The 18408-nt window shown below is 49.1% G+C and overlaps 1 protein-coding gene across 6 annotated transcripts in view; it reads right to left on the minus strand.

Moving 5' to 3' along the window:
* MECP2 (methyl-CpG binding protein 2) overlaps nt 1–18408 on the minus strand; it is a 59749-nt gene that overhangs the window by 2441 nt on the left and 38900 nt on the right. For all 6 annotated transcript variants that reach the window (XM_023725434.1, XM_023725435.1, XM_023725436.1 and 3 more), the window contains one exon: nt 426–776. In XM_023725434.1, the coding sequence (XP_023581202.1) occupies nt 426–523 (98 nt within the window). In that variant the 5' untranslated portion in view covers nt 524–776. The remainder of the gene's footprint in view (nt 1–425; nt 777–18408) is intronic.

Consider the following 18408-nt stretch of genomic DNA (forward strand, 5'->3'; position numbering starts at 1 on the left):
GGGAGCTCCGGATGCCATCAGTGCCCAGCTCATAGGCTGCAGTGGGCCCAGCCTGGGACAGGCTCTTGTGTCCTTGAGCACGGTAGGCATGTCACCCTGAGTGTCTTCACTGCCTACATGTCACACTGTTCTCTGTGCTCCCCAGGGCCTTGTCTGGATCCTCATCATGCCCCCTGGGTAGGGTCTACTGCAACCCGCTATTCCATTTTCCAGATGAGGAGGACAGAGAGTAAGGACCTGGCCTGGTCGCAGAGCTCAGAGCACGGCACTGCGTCCTGGCCTTCCGGACACAGTCCTTTTAACACACCTGGTGGGCAGCCCCTGGATTGATTTAAGGTGGGCTATGCACTCCCACCAGTGTCTTAGCACCTGGCCCAGCCCCTGGCCCTCCGCGCCCTGCAGAGACAGGAGGTGCTCTTACTTACTTGATCAAATACACATCATACTTCCCAGCGGAGCGGCCGGATTTCCTTTGCTTCAGTTTTCGTGTCCAGCCTTCAGGCAGAGTGGGATCATCATACATGGGGCCCCGGTCACGAATGATTGAGCGCCGCTGTTTGGGGGAGGCAGAGGCCTCTGGGACGGCCGGGGCAGAGCCTGACCCCTCGGATGTCTCCGCCTTGCCCGCCTCGGCTGGCTCAGCAGAGTGGTGGGCAGACGACTGCAGCGGCTCATGCTTGGCCTCTTTGTCCTCCTTCTTATCCTTCTTCAACTTCTTCAGCTTCAGGGGCTTGTCCTTGAGGCCCTGGAGGTCTTGGTCTTCTGACTTTTCTTCCCTGAAGCGTTAAACAAGCATGTAAGTATCACAGAGAACACACCAGTCTGCAGAAAAAGTCAGCACCGGCAGGCAGGCTGGGGGTGCCCAGCACATGGCAAGTCCCCGGGAGGGGGGTTCAGCCCACCCCTCTGCTCACTCTCCCCGACCCCGAGGCCTGTCTGCAGTGTTGGGCCCCACCTGTACTACAGCTCCCCTGACTCCTTGGCCGGGGCACCGAATCAGCTGAGTCCGCAGGCCCTGGGGCCTCCATCTCCCAGGTACGGATGTCACAACAGCTCTGCTATTTGTCGTTTTCTCCAGTGTGCTAGCCACCTATCAGATTGGCTCTGGGGGCCATGCTAACATCGCCACAGCACCACAATGGGCAGTGCTGCCTTGGAGCATCCTCACTGGGAGAATCAGGTGAGAGAAGGCACAAAGCCAGGGCAGAAACACCTGCTAAGCCCAGCCCTCCAGCAGCTGCCCAGGGCTCTGGTGCAAGAAGGAAAACAAGTCCAGACTGGCCTGCCTCATCACGAGACGCTTCTTCCCCAGGCTCAGCACCCGGAGAGGGCCAGAGCCCTTCCTCCCCGCTTCCTGCTGGGAGAGAAGAGAGCCCCCTAGCCCAGGGCGAGACACCCCTTCGTCGTCTGATGTTGACGGGGCCAGCGTCACAAAGCAGTCACCTTCAGGAGGTGTGCCGAGGCCCTCTTAGCCACAGGCCGGCCTAGGAGGCCAAGAGCACGGCCCATGCTGAGGAGGCTGGAAGGAAGAGCCAGCAGCTGGACCCTCCATTAACAGTGCCTTCCTCTGGCATGAGAAATGGCAAGGGCAAGACCATTCTCATCCTGTGTCCTCAGCTGAGAATTCTCCTGTCCCCCAGGGCTCACGTCTCTGCCAGTCACTGCCCCTCTCGTCTATCCTGGGGAGACCAGGCAGTGAAGGGGACCAGGGCATGCTCCGGCTACACCAAGTGGAAAGTCTACTAGCACATGTCAGAAAACCATGCATTTCTGAGTCTTGGGTTCTCGATGGGAAATGAGGAAGAGTCCTGGGAAGCTAGGCGTGGCCGACCAGTCCCACCTTTGGGCCTGGCCCGCTAGACCGCCATGCGTAAAGGATGGGAGGAGGGCCCGACAGCGGCCAGCGAGCCCAGAAAAAGGCTGCCCAGAACCTTCTGGTTAGTCTGCAGTTGCGGACAGGTTGGACTCCCTACTTCCACACAACTCACAACATGACTCACACCCTGAAGGACAGGGGGCTTCCTGGGTCCTGGAAAGGTCTGGCTTCTCTGGAGCTCTCATTTGTATTCCCCAAATAATTTCAACACCATGAGGCCAAGTACAAACCACACGCCCACAAGGAATGCCTGGTAAATACAACCAAGGGGTGGAAGGAAATTAGTGAGGTTCAGTTTCCAAGAATGACAAGGTTGGGATGGAAATAGAAATTTCCAAGGTTTCTGAACTTACGACCTCTTTACGTTTTAAAAGGACACGACGTGTTGGCCGTGACCCACACTACAGAGGAGGTGAGGTAGCCCTACAGAATATGGCTACTCAGCCTGCAGCTGACCAGGCACAGTTTCACTTTCCAGCACGTCACCGAGAGCAAACGCAGCCCAGGGCAGAGACTTGGAAAGAGGAAAAGAACCTGGCTTCAGAACTATTCTCTGGATACACATTTCAAATGAGAAGAAGCTCAGTCATGGACATCAAGCCTGGTTTCACTTCCCCAAGAGCTTCCGGAACATCAGCCAGCACAGTCTGATCTGTACAGACTGTAGAGGTTCAAGAGAACAGTCTCCAGGAGTCTCTTTTTCCTTGTAGAGGGAGTAAAGAACCCAAAACCTTGATGGCCGAGTCGAAGGGCAGTTCTGCCCACACAAACATCCAAGGACCACCCTGACGAGGCATCACCTTGATGGCCTAGGTCGTCAGTGGTCGGTCTTCTGAGAGGAGCAGCACGTTCCCCAGAGGCACAAGGGCGCCACTCTCTCCAGACCACACAGCTATGGCCACGAAGGGGACTGATGAGAGCCCCAATGATGGCCATGGCAACACTGAGAAGTGAAAACATGCGAGAAAAGAGGAAAAAGGTGGTTGTTACAGACTGAATTGTGTCCCCCCAAAATATGTGTTGTAAATCCTAACCTCTATGCCTGTGGTTATAATCCCATTTGGGAATGGGTTGTCTTTGTTATCTTAATGAGGCAGGATTGGTGTAGGGTATATCTTCAGTCAATCTCTTTTGAGATGTGAGATTAAACAAGCAAGCAGAACAGAGATGGGGAAGAGAGGATGCCAAGCCACATGAAGCTCACCCAGGAGCAGAAGCTCAGAAGAGACAAGGATCTTCCGCTAGAGCCCAGAGAGAGAGAAAGCCTTCCCTTAGAGCAGGCACACCGAATTCAGACTTCTAGCCTCCTAAACTGTGAGAAAATAAATTTCTCTTTGTTAAAGCCACCCACTTGTGGTCTTTCTGTTATAGCGGCACTAGGTGACTAAGACAGTGAAAAAATAACTCGTCTAAGGTCATAGTCTAGTCTACTGGCACGCTCTCATCTTTCTTTTCAGACGCTGGTCTTCATCTGGAGAGTTCCTACTCCCTCTTCCTACTGAGTGAAGACAGCCCTTCTGAAGAGCCTTCCCTGCTCCCGTTTCCCCCTCCCCTACGGTATAAGGTACATAAGGTTGCCACCTTATGCACTGGGTGACAATAATACTTTGAAGCAGTGATGGGCAAGCTTTCTAATACTTAAAGAGAATCCTTGATGTTACAGGAATACATGAAGAAAAAGAGCGGAAGAGCTTGCAGAAGGCCCTTCTCTGAGGGACACCAAGGCCTGTCATACTTCCCACCACACCCCGCTACAGGGAGCCACTATGAACATGGAGGAGGCATGTGTAAAGACACTTCCCCAGTGCTTAAAGAGTTAAGGGAGGCTGAAGAAGGCTATGCTAGGATCCGCTTCTGAATGCTGACAGAATAGCTCTGTGCCAGCAGGACCTGCCTCAAGTGCACAGATCGGGGTTCAAGGCTGGAAAGATCAGCTGGCAGTGGTGCCCTAAGTGTGCTCTAGAATTTTTTATTGTCATAAAATATATGTAATAAAACATTTGCCGCTTTAACCAGGTTAAGTGTGCGACTCAGTGGCATTGAGTATGTTCACCACGCTGTGCAACCACCAACTCTGTCTAGTTCCAGAACATTCTCATCGCCCCAAAAGGAAACTCAATACCCCCTTAAGCAGTAACTTTTCCCCCTCCCCCAGTCCTGATACGCACAAATAGTCTCTATGCATTTGCCTATTCTAGATATTTCATATAAGTAGACTCATACAATATTCGTCCTTTTGTGAATGGCTTATTTCACTGAGCGTCACGTTTTCAAGGTCCATCCGTGCTGTGGCACACATCAGAACTTCATTTCTCTTTATGGCTGAATAATACTTCATTGTATGGATGGATCACATTTTGTTTACCCAGTCATCCATTGATGGACACGGGGCTGTGTCTGCTTTTGGGTTATTATGAACAGAGCTGCTATAAACGTGTGTGTACAAGTCTGTGCGTGAACATCTCTTCATTTTTCGTGGGTATATCTAGGAGTGGAATTGCTACAATATATGTTTTTAACTACCCTTGTTAGTGGTTTTGTTAACATGCTTTGGTTACAGAATCACATGGGTTTGAGTAGTCCGCCCACCCGTTTTCCCCATAAGAAATCATGTTTTCACTGTGTGATTGGCGTAACACAAGATTTTTTTCAGGAACACACAGATCACATTAAAGCTGAACCACCTGCACAAAGCGTCTGCAGCAATAAAACATCTCTCAGACATGAGATTAAATCCCTCATCTGATCCAGCTGAGGAGAATTAGAGGTGCAGGAAGCTGGTTTTCAGGCCTAATCGTTCTCTCCGAGGGGTCTGATGCCAAGAACTGCCTGCATCTTCATAAGGAAAGAAACCGAAGGTAATCCTGCCATGAGCAGCAGCCCAGGAGGCAGCTCATTTGGCCGGGGGCTCCCAGCACCTTACAAGGATGCAGGGAGCCCCATACACGGATGCGACCACCACTGTGGCTAAGGAGGGAGTCATCAGTCCCCTAGGTTGTCAGAGCTTAAAAAAAAAAGGGGGAGGGAGCTAAAAAGCCCGGGGAAAGCAGCTGCTGGGTCAGCATCCGGTTTGTTCCTCCCCCTCAGAGCAGGCTCTGGGGAAGTTTAGCTGGTATCCTGACCTTTCCTAATTTCAGTCATGTCTGCGTTACTCCAACTTCAGGAGATGGCATTTCTTGGCGTTGTTCATTCCCATGGTGCTTTTCAAGGGGCCCAAGTCCCAAAATGAGAGCACTTCTGGTTTGGAAAAGAGCTTGGCAATCTCTCCAAAGGTTCGACATGGAGTCACCACGTGACCCAGCAATTCCACCCCTAGGGATATACCCAAGAGACATGAAAGCGTATGTTCACACACAGACTGGTACGTACGTTCATAGCAGCTCTATTCGTAATAGTTGAAAAGTGGACACAAGCCAAGTGTCCATCAACAAATGAACACAACACGGTGTGTCCACACACAGGAGGGTGTGCAGCCGTAAAAAGGAATTCAATTCTGACACGCGCTACGACACGGATGATCGTTGAAGGCATTATGCTGAGGGAAGTAAGTCAATCACAAAAGGACAAATACTGTATGATCTCATTAACATTAAATACCTAGAATAGGTAAATATATAGAGATCAGAGTTTGCTAATGGTTACCAGGGACGGGAGGGAGGGGAAAGGGGGAGTCATTGCTTAGGGGGCACTGAATTTCTGTTTGGGGCGATGAAAAACTTTTGGCAATGGACACTGGTGAAGGTTGTACAACACAGTGAATGTAATTAATGCCACTGAACTGTACATCTAAAGATGGTTAAAATGGCCAAAAAAAAAGGGGGGGAGAGAGAAAAATGAAGTCCTGATCCATGTTGCATGGGTGAACCTTGAAAACACTATGCTAAGTGAAAGAAGCCAGACACAAAAGGCCACATCTTGTATGATTCCATTTATACGTCACGTCCTCTATAGAGACAGGAGCCCTGGTGGCAGTGGTTAAGAGCTATGGCTGCTAACCGAAAGGTCGGCAGTTCAAATTCACCAGCTGCTGCTCCTTGGAAACCCTACGGGGCAGTTCTCCTCTGTCCTACACGGTTGCTATGAGTCAGAATTGACCCGACGGCTATCACTTTGCTCTGGTTTTACAGAGACTGAACAGTAAGATTACTGGTTGCTTAGGACTGAGGAGGGGGAAATGGGGGAGTGGCTGCTAATGGGCATGAGGTTTCTTTTGGGGTTGATGGAAATGTTCTGGAACTATATAGTGATGATGGCTGTACAACACTGTGAAAGGAGTTAATGCCACTGAATTGCATACTTTAAAGGGGTGAATTGTATGGTACGTGAATTCTCTCTCAAGTTTTAAAAAGCCCAATAAAACAGCAGCTGAATTAGCCAATTACCCTAAGTTGTGAACGCAGGCTCTGCATTGCCCATGCAAAGTTGTAGCTTGGCAGACTGGCTAGCGCACAGCCACCGGAGCAAGCCGACCTGAATGCCAGCTCTGGAGCCCGGGACACGGTAACCATGACAGTCAGAAAGGAATTTAGTTCATGGAGTTTAAGGACCAGGCTGTTAGCCAAGTAGAAGGTTGTCAGCTAAACGTTTGGAGGGCATTTGATCAATCTTTTTTATTGCGGTAAAATACGCATAACATGAAATTTACCATTAGTGGCATTTAGTTGTACAGTCACCACCATCTAGTTCCAGAACATTTTCATCACCCTAAACAGAGACTCCGTATCCTTTAAGCATTAACTCCCCATGGAAACCACGAATCTGCCTTCTGAGTCCATGCATTTGCCTCATCTAGATATTTCACATAAGTGGGCTCATACAATATTGGTCCTTTTGTGTCTGGCTTATCTTACTCAGCATCATGCTTTCAAGGTTCAAGGCCGCGGAAGCAGGAGACAGCGTGGTGGCCTTCCTGGCCCACGGAGTGAGAAAGGTGAGTGCCTCCAGGCCGAGACAGAGTAGGGTGCCTCTGGGCACTTACCGGTGGAGCTAAAGAGCTTTGGAACACTTGCCCAAGCAGGGCAGAGGGGAGGTCAAGCGCTGAGGAACCAAGAGGCCGAGGGCCAGAGAGAGGCCTGCCTGCAGAAGCTGTCCTGATCGGAGAACTGTATCCTGCATCATTTCTGATCTGGAATTGTAACTTGTTACCTTCCTAATAAACTTCATAATCGTGAGTATTGTGAGTTCTGTGTGGCCACTATAATTATTAAACCCAGTAGAGAAGTAGAGAGTGCCATGGGAGGGACGGATGATGTCAGAATTGGTAAAAAGGCTGGAGGATGGAAGGTATGTCTGACCTCCATCTCACAGCAATCAGCCTTGGGCTGCTGATGCTGATGATGATTCTCTACCCACTCCTTGTAAAGTTGGAGGTCTGACGCTGCCACCATGCCATTTTTACACTAGGTAATTCTATGTTTAACTTCTTGACGGACAGCCAAACTGTTTCCCACAGTGGTGGCACCATTTGACATTCTCACTCGCAATGGATGGGAACTGCAGTTTTCTACATCCTCACCAACATTTAGTATTGTCTGATTATAGCCATTCTAGTGGGTGTGAAGTAGTATGTCACTGTGGTTTTGATTTGTATTTCCCTAAGGACCAATGCGACCTTGAGTATATCCCACCTGACTTTGGAGGCCATCTCAAGAATAGGTTTGACATATTGAACACTAATGATCGAAGACCAGACGAGTTCTGGGATGACATCAAGGACATCATACATGAAGAAAACAAAAGGTCATTAAAATGACAGGAGAGAAAGAAAAGACCACAATGGATGTCAGAAGAGACCCTGAAACTTGCTGTTGAATGTCGAGTAGCTAAAGCAAAGGGAAGAAATGATGAAGTAAAAGAGTTAAACAGAAGATTTCAAAGGGTGGCTCGAGAAGACAAAGTAAAGTATTACAATGACATGCGCAAAGACCTGGAGTTAGAAAACCAAAACGGAAGAACGTGCCCGTCATTTCTCAAGCTGAAAGAACTGAAGAAAAAATTCAAGCCTCAAGTTGCAATACTGAAGGATTCTATGGCGAGAACACTGAATGTCACAGGAAGCATCAAAAGCAGATGGAAGGAATACACAGAGTCACTGTACCAAAAAGGACAGGTCCATGTTCAGTCATTTCAGGAGGTGGCATATATGATCAAGAACCAATGCTATTGAAAGAAGAAATTCAAGCTGCACTGAAGGCATCAACAAAAAACAAGACTACAGGAACTGACGGAATACCAGTTGAGATGTTTCAACAAACGGAGGCAGCACTGGAGGTGCTCACTCATCTATGCCAAGAAATTTGGAAGACAGCTACCTGGCCAACCAACTGGAACAGATTCATTATTTGTGCCCATTCCAAAGAAAGGTGATCCAACAGAACGTGGAAATTATCAAACAATATTATTAATATCATGCAAGTAAAGTTTTGCTGAAGATCATTCAAAAACGGTTGCAGTAGTACATCAACAAGGAACCGCCAGAAATTCAAGCCAGATTCAGAAGAGGATGTGGAATGAGGGGTATCACTGCTGATGTGAGATGGATCTTGGCTGAAAGCAGAGAATAGCAGAAAGATGTTTACCTGTGTTTTATTGACTATGCAAAGGCATTCGCCTGTGTGGATTGCAACAAATTATGGACAATATTGCAAAGATCGGGAATTCCAGAACACTTTAGTGTGCTCATGCGAAACCGGTACATAGAACAAAAGGCAGTCATTTGAACAGAACAAGGGGATACTGCATGGTTTAAAGTCAGGAAAGCTGTGCATCAGGGTTGCATCCTTTCACCATACCTATTCAACCTGTACGCTGAGCAAATAATCCGAGAAGCTGGACTATATGAAGAGGAAAGGGGCATCAGGATTGGAGAAAGACTCATTAACAACCTGCGATATGCAGATGACACAACCTTGCTTGCTGAAAGTGAAGAGGACTTGAAGCACTTACTGATGAACATCAAAGACCACAGCCTTCAGTATGGATTACTCTTCAACATAAGGAAGACAAAAATCCTCACAACTGAACCAATAAGCAACGTCATGATAAACGGAGAAAAGACTGAAGTTGTCGAGGATTTCATTTTACTTGGATCCACAATCAACACCCATGGAAGCAGCAGTCAAGAAATCGAAAGACGCATTGCATTTGGCAAATCTGCTACAAAAGACCTCTTTAAAAGTGTTGAAAAGCACAGATGTCACCTTGAAGACTAAGGTGTGCCTTACCCAATCCATGGTGTTTTCAATTGCCTAGCATGCATGCAAAAGCTGGACAAAGAATAAGGAAGACAGAAAAACTGATGCCTTTGAATTGTGGTGCTGGCGAAGAATACTGAATATCCCATGGACTGCCAAAAGAACAAACAGGTCTGTCTTGGAAGAAGCACCGCCAGAACGCTCCTCAGAACAAGGACGGCGAGACTACACATACTTTGGACATGTTATCAGGAGGGACCAGTCAGTCCCTGCAGAAGGACATCATGCTTAGTAAAGTAGAGGGTCAGCGAAAAAGAGGAAGAGCCTCAATGAAATGGACTGACACAGTGGCTGCCACGATGCGCTCCAGCGTAACAATGATTCTGAGCATGGCGCAGGACCGGGCAGTGTTTCATTCTGTTGTACATTGGGTCACTATGGGTAGTAACTGACTCAACGGCACTGAACAACAGCAGCAGCCTCCACAACTGCATGAGCCATTTCCTTTATACGGTTTGTGAATTCTGTGAGGCGTTGCAGCAAATTAGGGAACCCAAAGACAGGAGAGGGAGTAGCTGATGTTAGAGATGATGGAGTGGTACAGCAGTTTGGAAACGTTGGACATTTGGGACATCTTCAACCTCTGCCTCATAGGAACCAGCTTTGTGCTGATTCTGATCCCTATAGAAGAAATTATTCATTTAGCATCTTTGGGCAAGAGGCTTGCTGGCAGAGTGAGGGGCCTCCAGGCACTTATCGGCAGAGCTAAAAGAGCTTTGTAACACTTGCCCGAGTGGGTCAGAGGGCAGGCCGAGGGCCAAGAGAGGAGGCCTGTTCTGAGGAGGCCGAGAGGAGCCCTGCATGGCCAAGAGGCGCTGAGAGAGCTGTCCTGCCCTGAAGAAGGGAGACTTTGCCTACATGCTTCCTGATCCTGATCCCAAGTTGTAGCCTGATGATCCTGATCCCGGGTTGTAACCTGGTACTTCCCTAATAAACCCCCAAATCATGAGTACTGTCTGTGAGTTCTGTGTGGCCACTGCAACGAATTATCAAACCCAGCAGAGCAGCAGAGAGTATCGTGGGAGGGACGGCTGGTGTCAGAACTGGTAAAAAGGTTGGAAGGTGGAGGTATGTTTGACCTCCACCACACAGCAATCAGTCTTGGGCTGCTGTTTGTCTTGATTCTCTCCTCCCCTTTGTGAAGTTAGGTGAGAAGGTCTGACGACATCACACCAGGCCATTTTTACAATGGCCTAGAAGCTCCGAGAGATTTCTGGTGGAGATGGTGTCACTGGGATCAATCTAAGAGAAATACTGTCTATACAATTCTACCACGATTTAGCCGGAGCCCAAAGGAAAACAACCAGCATGGTAACTTTGCAACCATGTATGGCAAAAAGAAAAAAGAGAGACACAGGGAGGGAGACGGCCTCAGAAAACAAAGTCTCCAGTCAAGAAGAGAATACACCTCAAGGAAAAGAAGGAAATTCCTTACAACTTTATAAGAACACATTCCCAACAAAAGAGCTCAAAGATGAGATGACGAAACAGGATAAGATGAAAAGGCAAATTCCCAACCTATGGAAACCAACTGTAGACCAAAACACATCATTATGAAACTAATAAATACATTAAAAACAGCCAGGAACAGAATATACATCGCTGACAATCAAATTAGATAAACACAGTGAATGCAGACGAGAAAGACGAAAGCTAAAGCAATTAGAGCGAAGCTAATAGCATTGGAAGAGAGACAAAGACAATCCAACATAAGGATAATTGTGTCCCTGAACGGATGCTGCCATCAAAGATCTATTAGGAGAGAACTGACCTGAAATGGAGACGAACTGCATTTGGGGCTCCAAAGAACACATCGTGTTCCCGGGAAAATTTGATAAAGAGTACTCAATGGCAAGACAGACTCTAGTCAACCTACTCAACTTCAAGGATAAAGAAAGAATTCTTCAGGCATCCTGGCAGGAAAAACCACGACTTCCAAGGGGGAAACATCAGAAGACCACGCACATTGTCTACAAAGTTCCACGGCAGCTTGATGCAGTGGTGACGAGAGCAGGCTTGGGAGCCAGCCTGCCTGGGCGCTCAAATCCTGGCTCAGCCATGTACTAGGTAAGGGCGGGGTGGGAGGGGTCAAAGCAGAGAGCTCAGAGACAAGTCAGAGAGATGGGCAGGGGCCAGAACCCTCAAAGAGGCTGCTCTGGGAAGGTGAACTTGAAAACAGATCAGAATGAGGGGTGATGAAGCAGGTCATACAGAGGGATCCAGGCCTCCTGAGGAACAGCAAGAGTAAGGACTCTGACACCAGGAACAACGTGGCATTTTCCAGGACAAGCAGACCTGTGGGCTGCAGGCAAGTGAGCAAGGTGGAGAGTGGCAAAAGATATGGTTAGAAAAGTAGGTAGGAGCCAGATTATACCTGGCCCTCTAGGTAGCCCAGCTATAGAATTTGCAAGGCCCAGTGCAAGATAAAAATGGGAGCCCCTTGGTCAAAACTAAGAATTTCAGGGTGGTGACAGCAGAGCATCACACCAAGCAAAGGCTCATGTAAATCCTGAGTGACTGTTCAGGTGGCAGGCCCAGGAAGCCAGCCTTGCTTCTGGGCAGTAGATTTTGGATTCTGTTCTGAGCTGGACAGGAGGCCCTGGAGGTTTTGATCAGGGGAGTGACCTCATCAGGGGCTCAGTTTTACAAAACTCACTCTAACTGTTGGAAGACGTACAGGGTGTGGGCGGTGGGCTGAAGGAACAAGATGAGAGCAGGAAGACTTGAGGTGCTGCAGGTTGGGCTCTCTAAAAGCAGATGCTGAGTGCCAGCTTGGGGGCAAGATGTGTCTCAGGGGCTGATACCTGGGCAGAGGAAAAGGTCAAAGTGTGCCACAGTCCTGACAAAACTTCAGCCCACCTGGCTGTGAGCTCTGGAGCAAGGACCGCCTGGCAGAGTCCCACCTTGGGCAGAAATGCCCAGGGGGAGGGGGCTTTGTGTCCCTTGGCTCAGTCACCGGTGGACTGCCCTGGGAAAGGTGTGACCTTGGGTAAGGAGCCTCTCGTGGCTGAGCCCACAGAAGCCGGTAGCTGAAGCCTGCCGACTGCACTCACATCGAGGGTTTGGGCAGTGACCTCTGTGTCTGTCACACGAGGCTATGGCAAGAGGCTCGGCAGGAAATGTCGGTGGCTGGCCTGGGGCGATCAGGGATGAGCACGTGCAGTGTAGGGGACGGAGGGCAGGCAGGAAGATCAAGAGGTCTGGTTTCCATGTTGTACATCTGAGATTATGTAACCTTCTAGAGGTCTTAAAGGCAGCTGGATACATAAGTGTTGAGTGCAGGGACAAGGTCTGGGCTGGAGAGTCTTGGCGTGGAGGTCGGAAGAGCCAGGCAAGTGAATGTGGGCACCTGGGGCATGGGTGCAGGTGCCCCACTTCACTATCTGGAGTTGTGGAGAGGAGAAAGAATCAGCAAAGCAGAAGAGAAAGAATAGTCAGTGAGGCAGAAGGAACATCAGATTTTTTTTTTAATCCGTCAAGATTATTAGTTCTAAGCAACAGAAACCAACTCTAGCTGATTTAAGCAGAAAAAAAGCTTGATTAAAAGGCTACTGGGTGGCCCAGAGAATCCCTAAAGGGTTGGAGAAACAGGCTGGAGTCCAGTTGGCCAGGAGAATAGCCCACATCCTGCAACCAAACTGGTCCCATGCAGACACACAGCCCCTGCTAGCACCAGTGTCATGGCCCCTGCACCCCAGGAGCTTGTCCTTCCACAGTTGCAGCAGTAAGACATGGCTCCGCTGCAGCAAGGGTGTTAGACTAGCGGCGCCTGGGTCACATGCCCACACCCTCTCTCAGGGCTCAGCCGATTTTTTCTGCAAAGGGCCAGATAGTAAATATGTAAATATCTTAGGCATTTGGGCCACACAGTCTCTATCGAAACTACTCAACTCCACCACTGCAGTAGGAAAGCAGCCATGGACAACATATAAATGAATGGTCGTGGCTGTGTGCCAATAAAACTTTATTTACAAAAACAGGCAGTGGGCCGGATATTGTTTGCCAACTGCTTATAAGGTAAGCGAGACTCTCCCAAACGCAGAAGGGGGTGTAGATGTGAGGCTGGCAAAAAAGAAAGAAGCCAGTGATACCACACCAGGGGAGTGAGGGGTCCCAGAAGGGACACGAGGAAAGTGTTTGAAGCAAAAGTGAACAGCCATGTTCAGAAAAGAGGAGGACTCACCACTGGCCACAGGACCTGGCTACGTGGATGTCCAGTGGGGACAGGACAAGACAGTTTCGCAGAATGTGAGGAAGAAGGTCTCTGAGGAGTGGGCTAAGCAGAGTGGGGGCTAAGTAAGGAGGTGGAGATGTGAATACAGATCCCCAGGAAGGGCTTCACTAAAGGGGAGACAGAGAGTTACACAGGAGTGGGAAGAGCTCTGAGATGAAGGGAGGGTTTCAGACGGAAAAGGCTAATGCACGTTAAATGGTGACAGGAATGATTCATAAAGGAAGGGAAACTTCAAGTCTGAGAGACAGAGAGCATGGAGTCGTCGTAGATTGCGCCAGCTGGCAGGACAGGAAGTTCTCGTCATTGACTGAGAGATCTGAATTCTAGCTCTGTGGGTGGAGCAGTCTCAAATGATGCCAAAGCCCAGGGCATGACCATGGGAGTGGGTGGCTGAGGCCGCTGGAGCAGAGGCATCAGGGAGATGCCTACAGGCACTGCAGTCACTGGTGGGATGGAAGGCACAGGGAGAGAGAAAAAGGTTGTGGGCCTGGCACTCAGTCCTCAATGCAGTGAGTGAGGTGGTGACAGGGAGCCAGTGGGACTGGAGAGTCGAGGGGCACAAGGGTCACGCGGTGCTGTTTCAGACGGAGAGTACAGAGGGGCAGGGAGGGAAGGCTGAAGCAAGAGTCAGTAGGATGTGGGGGTGGGGGTGGGGGGAAGGAAAAGAGACGGCAGCTTCAAGCCGGGGACCCAGGTACAAAGGCCTGAGGTGGGCAACAGGGCGGTGTGCGGGAGGAGCTGGAAGCAGCCCCGTATGGCTGAGGATAAGCGGGTGAGAAAAGGAGCAGCAAAGAGGCTAAAGAGATAGGCAGGGCCACATGAGGGACCATGATGTCAGCCTTCGTGGGCAGCTGTCACTGTCACTCTCAGGTTTAAAGCACAGGAGGGAGAGGTGACCCTAGGGAGTACGTGGCAGCTACAAACAACCAGAACTCATTGCTATTGTAGGAGTCCGAGAGAGAGGTGAGGCTCGAACCAGCACGGTGGTGGAGGGATGGAGAAGAGGAACAGGCTGGAGACAGTTCAAAGGTGACTCCCTGGATGTGGGCAGGGCAGATGGCTCTGGGGTTTCTAGCTGGACGACTGGCGCTGCTAGCTACTGTAACAGAGAACAGAAGAGACGGGGCTTGGCTATCTGGTCTTCTGATCCATCTACCTTATTTTAGAGCTGCTAGGGCAAGCAGTCATAGCGACCCTACAGGACAGAGTAGAACTGCCTATACAGTTTCCAAGGAGCGGTGGGTGGATTTGAACTGCCGACCTGTTGGTTAGCAGCCAAGCTCTTAACCACTGTGCCACCAGGGCTCCATGAGTTGGAACTGACTCGATGGCAGTGTTTTTTTTTTTTTTTTTAGGGCAAGAAGTGGGTTGAGAATGGGAGGGCAAAAATCCTTCCACTGCCTTGCATAGTAAAGTCTTACTAAAATGGGCATACACTCCCTAAGCCTTTTCCTAACATACCCAAAAAACTCACTGCTGTCAAGACGATTCCAACTCTTAGCGAGTCGGTTTCCAAGGCTATAAATCTCTACGGCAGCAGGCTACCACATCTTTCTCCCGCAGAATGGCTGGTGGTTTCGAACTGCTGATCTTTCGGTTAGCAGTTGATCACTGTAACCACTGCGTCACCAGGGCGCCTTATCTTCTAACATGAAGGAAGCAAAACAAGGGTTATTTCCTTTTTACTTCCTTTCAGTGCTCTCTGTCGCCACCCAATGGGATCTTAGACGAAACTCCAAGACTCACTGTGGACTTGCAGGCAGATCGAGAGTCTCAGGAGTCTCAGCAGACAGCCAGCCTGACCACAGAGTCGCGAGTGGTCCCAACCCACTCAGCCTAGGAATATGGGGCGGTGCCCCGAAGCAGCCACCGAGAGCAGCCCTGGCTTCCTTCAGACATGTGACAATCCCTCTAGGGTCCTTGGGACCATGTGGAAGATCAGAGGTTCCTGGAGCTAAGAGACAAGAATTCATTTATACTCACTAGTTCAAACTAAGATGGTTTTTGGCAGATACACCTTGACCTTGACTTCTCTGTACTCGCAGAATCACTTACCAAATTCAGGTATACCGAGAGAACCAATTTGCAGACATTCAAGAAACTGTTATTTGGTAGGATAAAAATTATGGGGCACTTGAGCTGAACTAAGTTTCAGGTTCTAGTGTTTAACCTCTAGATTTTAGGTGTATTTATTTTTTAAATTCGGGAATGCAAAAAAACCTAGTGAAAACTATTAGCTCTCAGGGTTAAGCAACGCGCTACGGCTACTTGCTGCTCTCCACCTTCCTCCCCCAGTTCTGTCCCGCCTACCAACATCACTCCCTGAACGATACTGTACAGATGGGAGGCTCCATGGGCGCGTGGAAGCTGTCACTGCTCCCGATGGCCTTGGCTGAGTGGGGGGAACACGCATCCATAGGTCACATCACTGTCATTGGACCTGCTTGGAGAGAAGCCCACTCAGGCTGATATGGAGCCTGAATGTGGGACACGGAGCCCAGTACAGGGGAAGGACAATGACATGGAAACAGGGTTAAACAACTGGACCTGGCTTAACTCTCCTTTTTGGCAGGGAAGAGTTTCAAGGAGGAAATCCAACATTTTAAAATGCCAGAGAGAGGTCTGCTAAGATAAATACTTGAATTTGGTAAGTTCCGGGAATGAACAAATGGGTTATGTATGCAGCAGGGGAAATCTAACATTATGCTGATACCTCAAGAGACTCAGAACAAGGGAATAATCTTCTCCTAGGTCAACTTTATCAGAGGCCAGAAAGGGTGAAGCCAAGATGACTTTTGGAGAAGCTGACCAGATCAGATGGCCACCTGCAGCAGAGCCGAGTGGCTGGTCCCTGAGTCACCTCACCCTGAGGACTCTACTGTTAATGATGGTTTGGGACTAGTAACGCGACTGGGAGGGGGAGGTTAATCCTTCAGGTATGAACGGGCCGATGGATAGAAGAGCCAGGGGGTGGCCTACGATGCAGTGAATTATTTAATACGGCTCTTCTAGCCGTAGTCTTTGTGACTCACACACAGTGATTGAGTGGGACTATATAAACAAGGTGACTGGTCAGTTTCGCCAACCTGCTAGGCTTAAAATGAGCCATCCCAGAGGTGGGAAGAGAGGATCTCACTACCACCAAGAAAGAAGAGCCAGGAGTGGAGTGCATCCTTTGGACCCAGGATCCCTGCATTAAGAAGCTCCTGGAACTAGGAGACTGAGAAAGACAGAAAGAAAGAGAGAGACAGAGCTGTTACACAGAAGATGGCAAGAAGAGGCAGCAGAAGCAAGAGACCGGCAGGAGATGGCACAGGGGGCTTGCGGGTCCATGGAGCAAGAGGAGCGAGAAAGCTGAGTGCCTTCGGGCAGGAGGCGTGCTGGTGGAGTAGAGTGCCTCTGGGCACTTGGTGGAGCTAGGTTTGCCAATCCACAGAGTTAGAGCTAAGCACCTTTGGGCCAAGGCTTGCTGACAGAGTGGGGTGCCTCTGGGCACTTGTTGGCACAGCTAAAAGAGCTTTGTAACACTTGCCTGAGCAGGGCAGAGGCCAAGGGCCAGAGAGAGGCGTGTCTGAGGGCACAGCTGAGCAGAGGCTGTCCTGGTCGAAGAACTGTATCCTGAGCATTTCTGAACCTGAACTGTAACCTGTTACTTCCCTAACAGACCCCATAACTGTGAGTATAGTCTGTGAGTTCTGTGTGGCCACTGCAGCGAATTATCAAACCCAGCAGAGAAGTAGAGTGCCGTGGGAGGGATGGCTGGTATGAGAACTGGTAAAAAGGGCCGGCAAGAGGAGGCATGTCTGACCTCTGCCTCACAGGAATCAGCCCTGGGCTGCTGATCTTGATTCTCCTTCTCCACTGTGAAGTTAGAGGAGGGATGACGACGCCTCCGCCACAGCATTTTTACAGGGGCCATCTGAAAAAGGTGGGTAGGAACAGCGCCTACCTTGCAAGGGGGTTGTGCAGAGTGGGTGAGTTAGCACCGGGAGGGCTGCCCTGGGAGGAAGGCCAGCAGCTGCTAGTTCTGTGACCTGAGCCGGCAGGGAGCAGCTGGTAGGGAGCCACTGCCTGTGAGGGCAGGAACCTGCAGAGACGAAGACCCCAGGGCTGCCCAGCGGGCAGGGCTGCGACTAGAAGCTACTCTCGTGGAAAGGCTGGCACGGAGCAGAGCCCGTGGGTAAAGGGCCAATAGGAGGCTGAGGAAGAAAACACATGATGGATAATAGGCAGCCTTTCACAGGATGTTTAGAAATAGTTTTTCATAGCACGGGGATGTTTGTATCCTAGTGTTAAACGAAAAATGAAAAAGCAGGGCACAGCATTATGTATACACCATGTAACAGCAATTAAAACTCAATCCAGGAGAAAAACATAAAAAACTGAAAAAGTGAGAAAAAAAGGCATAAAACAACACATTAGTGATCAAGTAGATGTTAATGGATGAAACACACTATCAGACTGGGTTTTTAAAAAATCTAGCTATTGGCCATTTTCAAGAGCTACCTCTAAGCCAAAAGAAAGAATGAAAAGATGGAACTAAATGTCAGGGGGTGCAGCGCTATTATTATCGGCCCAAGACAAGGGAAGGAAAAGCATTATTAGTGATAAAGAGGGTCAGTCCATGAAGACAAGACGGTCAGCCCACCAGGAAGAATAATTTCTAAACTTATAAGCACCTGAAAACATGGCCTCAAAATAAATACTAAAACAGGGAAACTGACAAGGCCATCCTCACAGCAAATTTTATTTTATTTTTTTTTTATTATTGTACTTCAGGTGAAGGCTTACAGAACAAATAGTTTCTCATGAAACAGAAGTACACATGTTGTTTTACAACATTGGTTAACAACCCCACAACATATCATCCCTCTAACTTCTCAACCTCTTTTTTTTTTTTTTTGGTGAAAATATACATAGCCAAAGACACACCGTTTCAAAAATTTCTACCATGCACAGTTCAGTGACATTGACTACGCTCTTCGAGTTGTGCTGTTTTTCTCACTTAAGATGAAGGCTTACAGAACAAAATAGTTTCTCATTTA

The sequence above is a fragment of the Trichechus manatus genome, unplaced genomic scaffold (genome assembly GCF_000243295.1).
Source record: "Trichechus manatus latirostris isolate Lorelei unplaced genomic scaffold, TriManLat1.0 scaffold00309, whole genome shotgun sequence".
NCBI classification, from domain to species: Eukaryota; Metazoa; Chordata; class Mammalia; order Sirenia; family Trichechidae; genus Trichechus; species Trichechus manatus.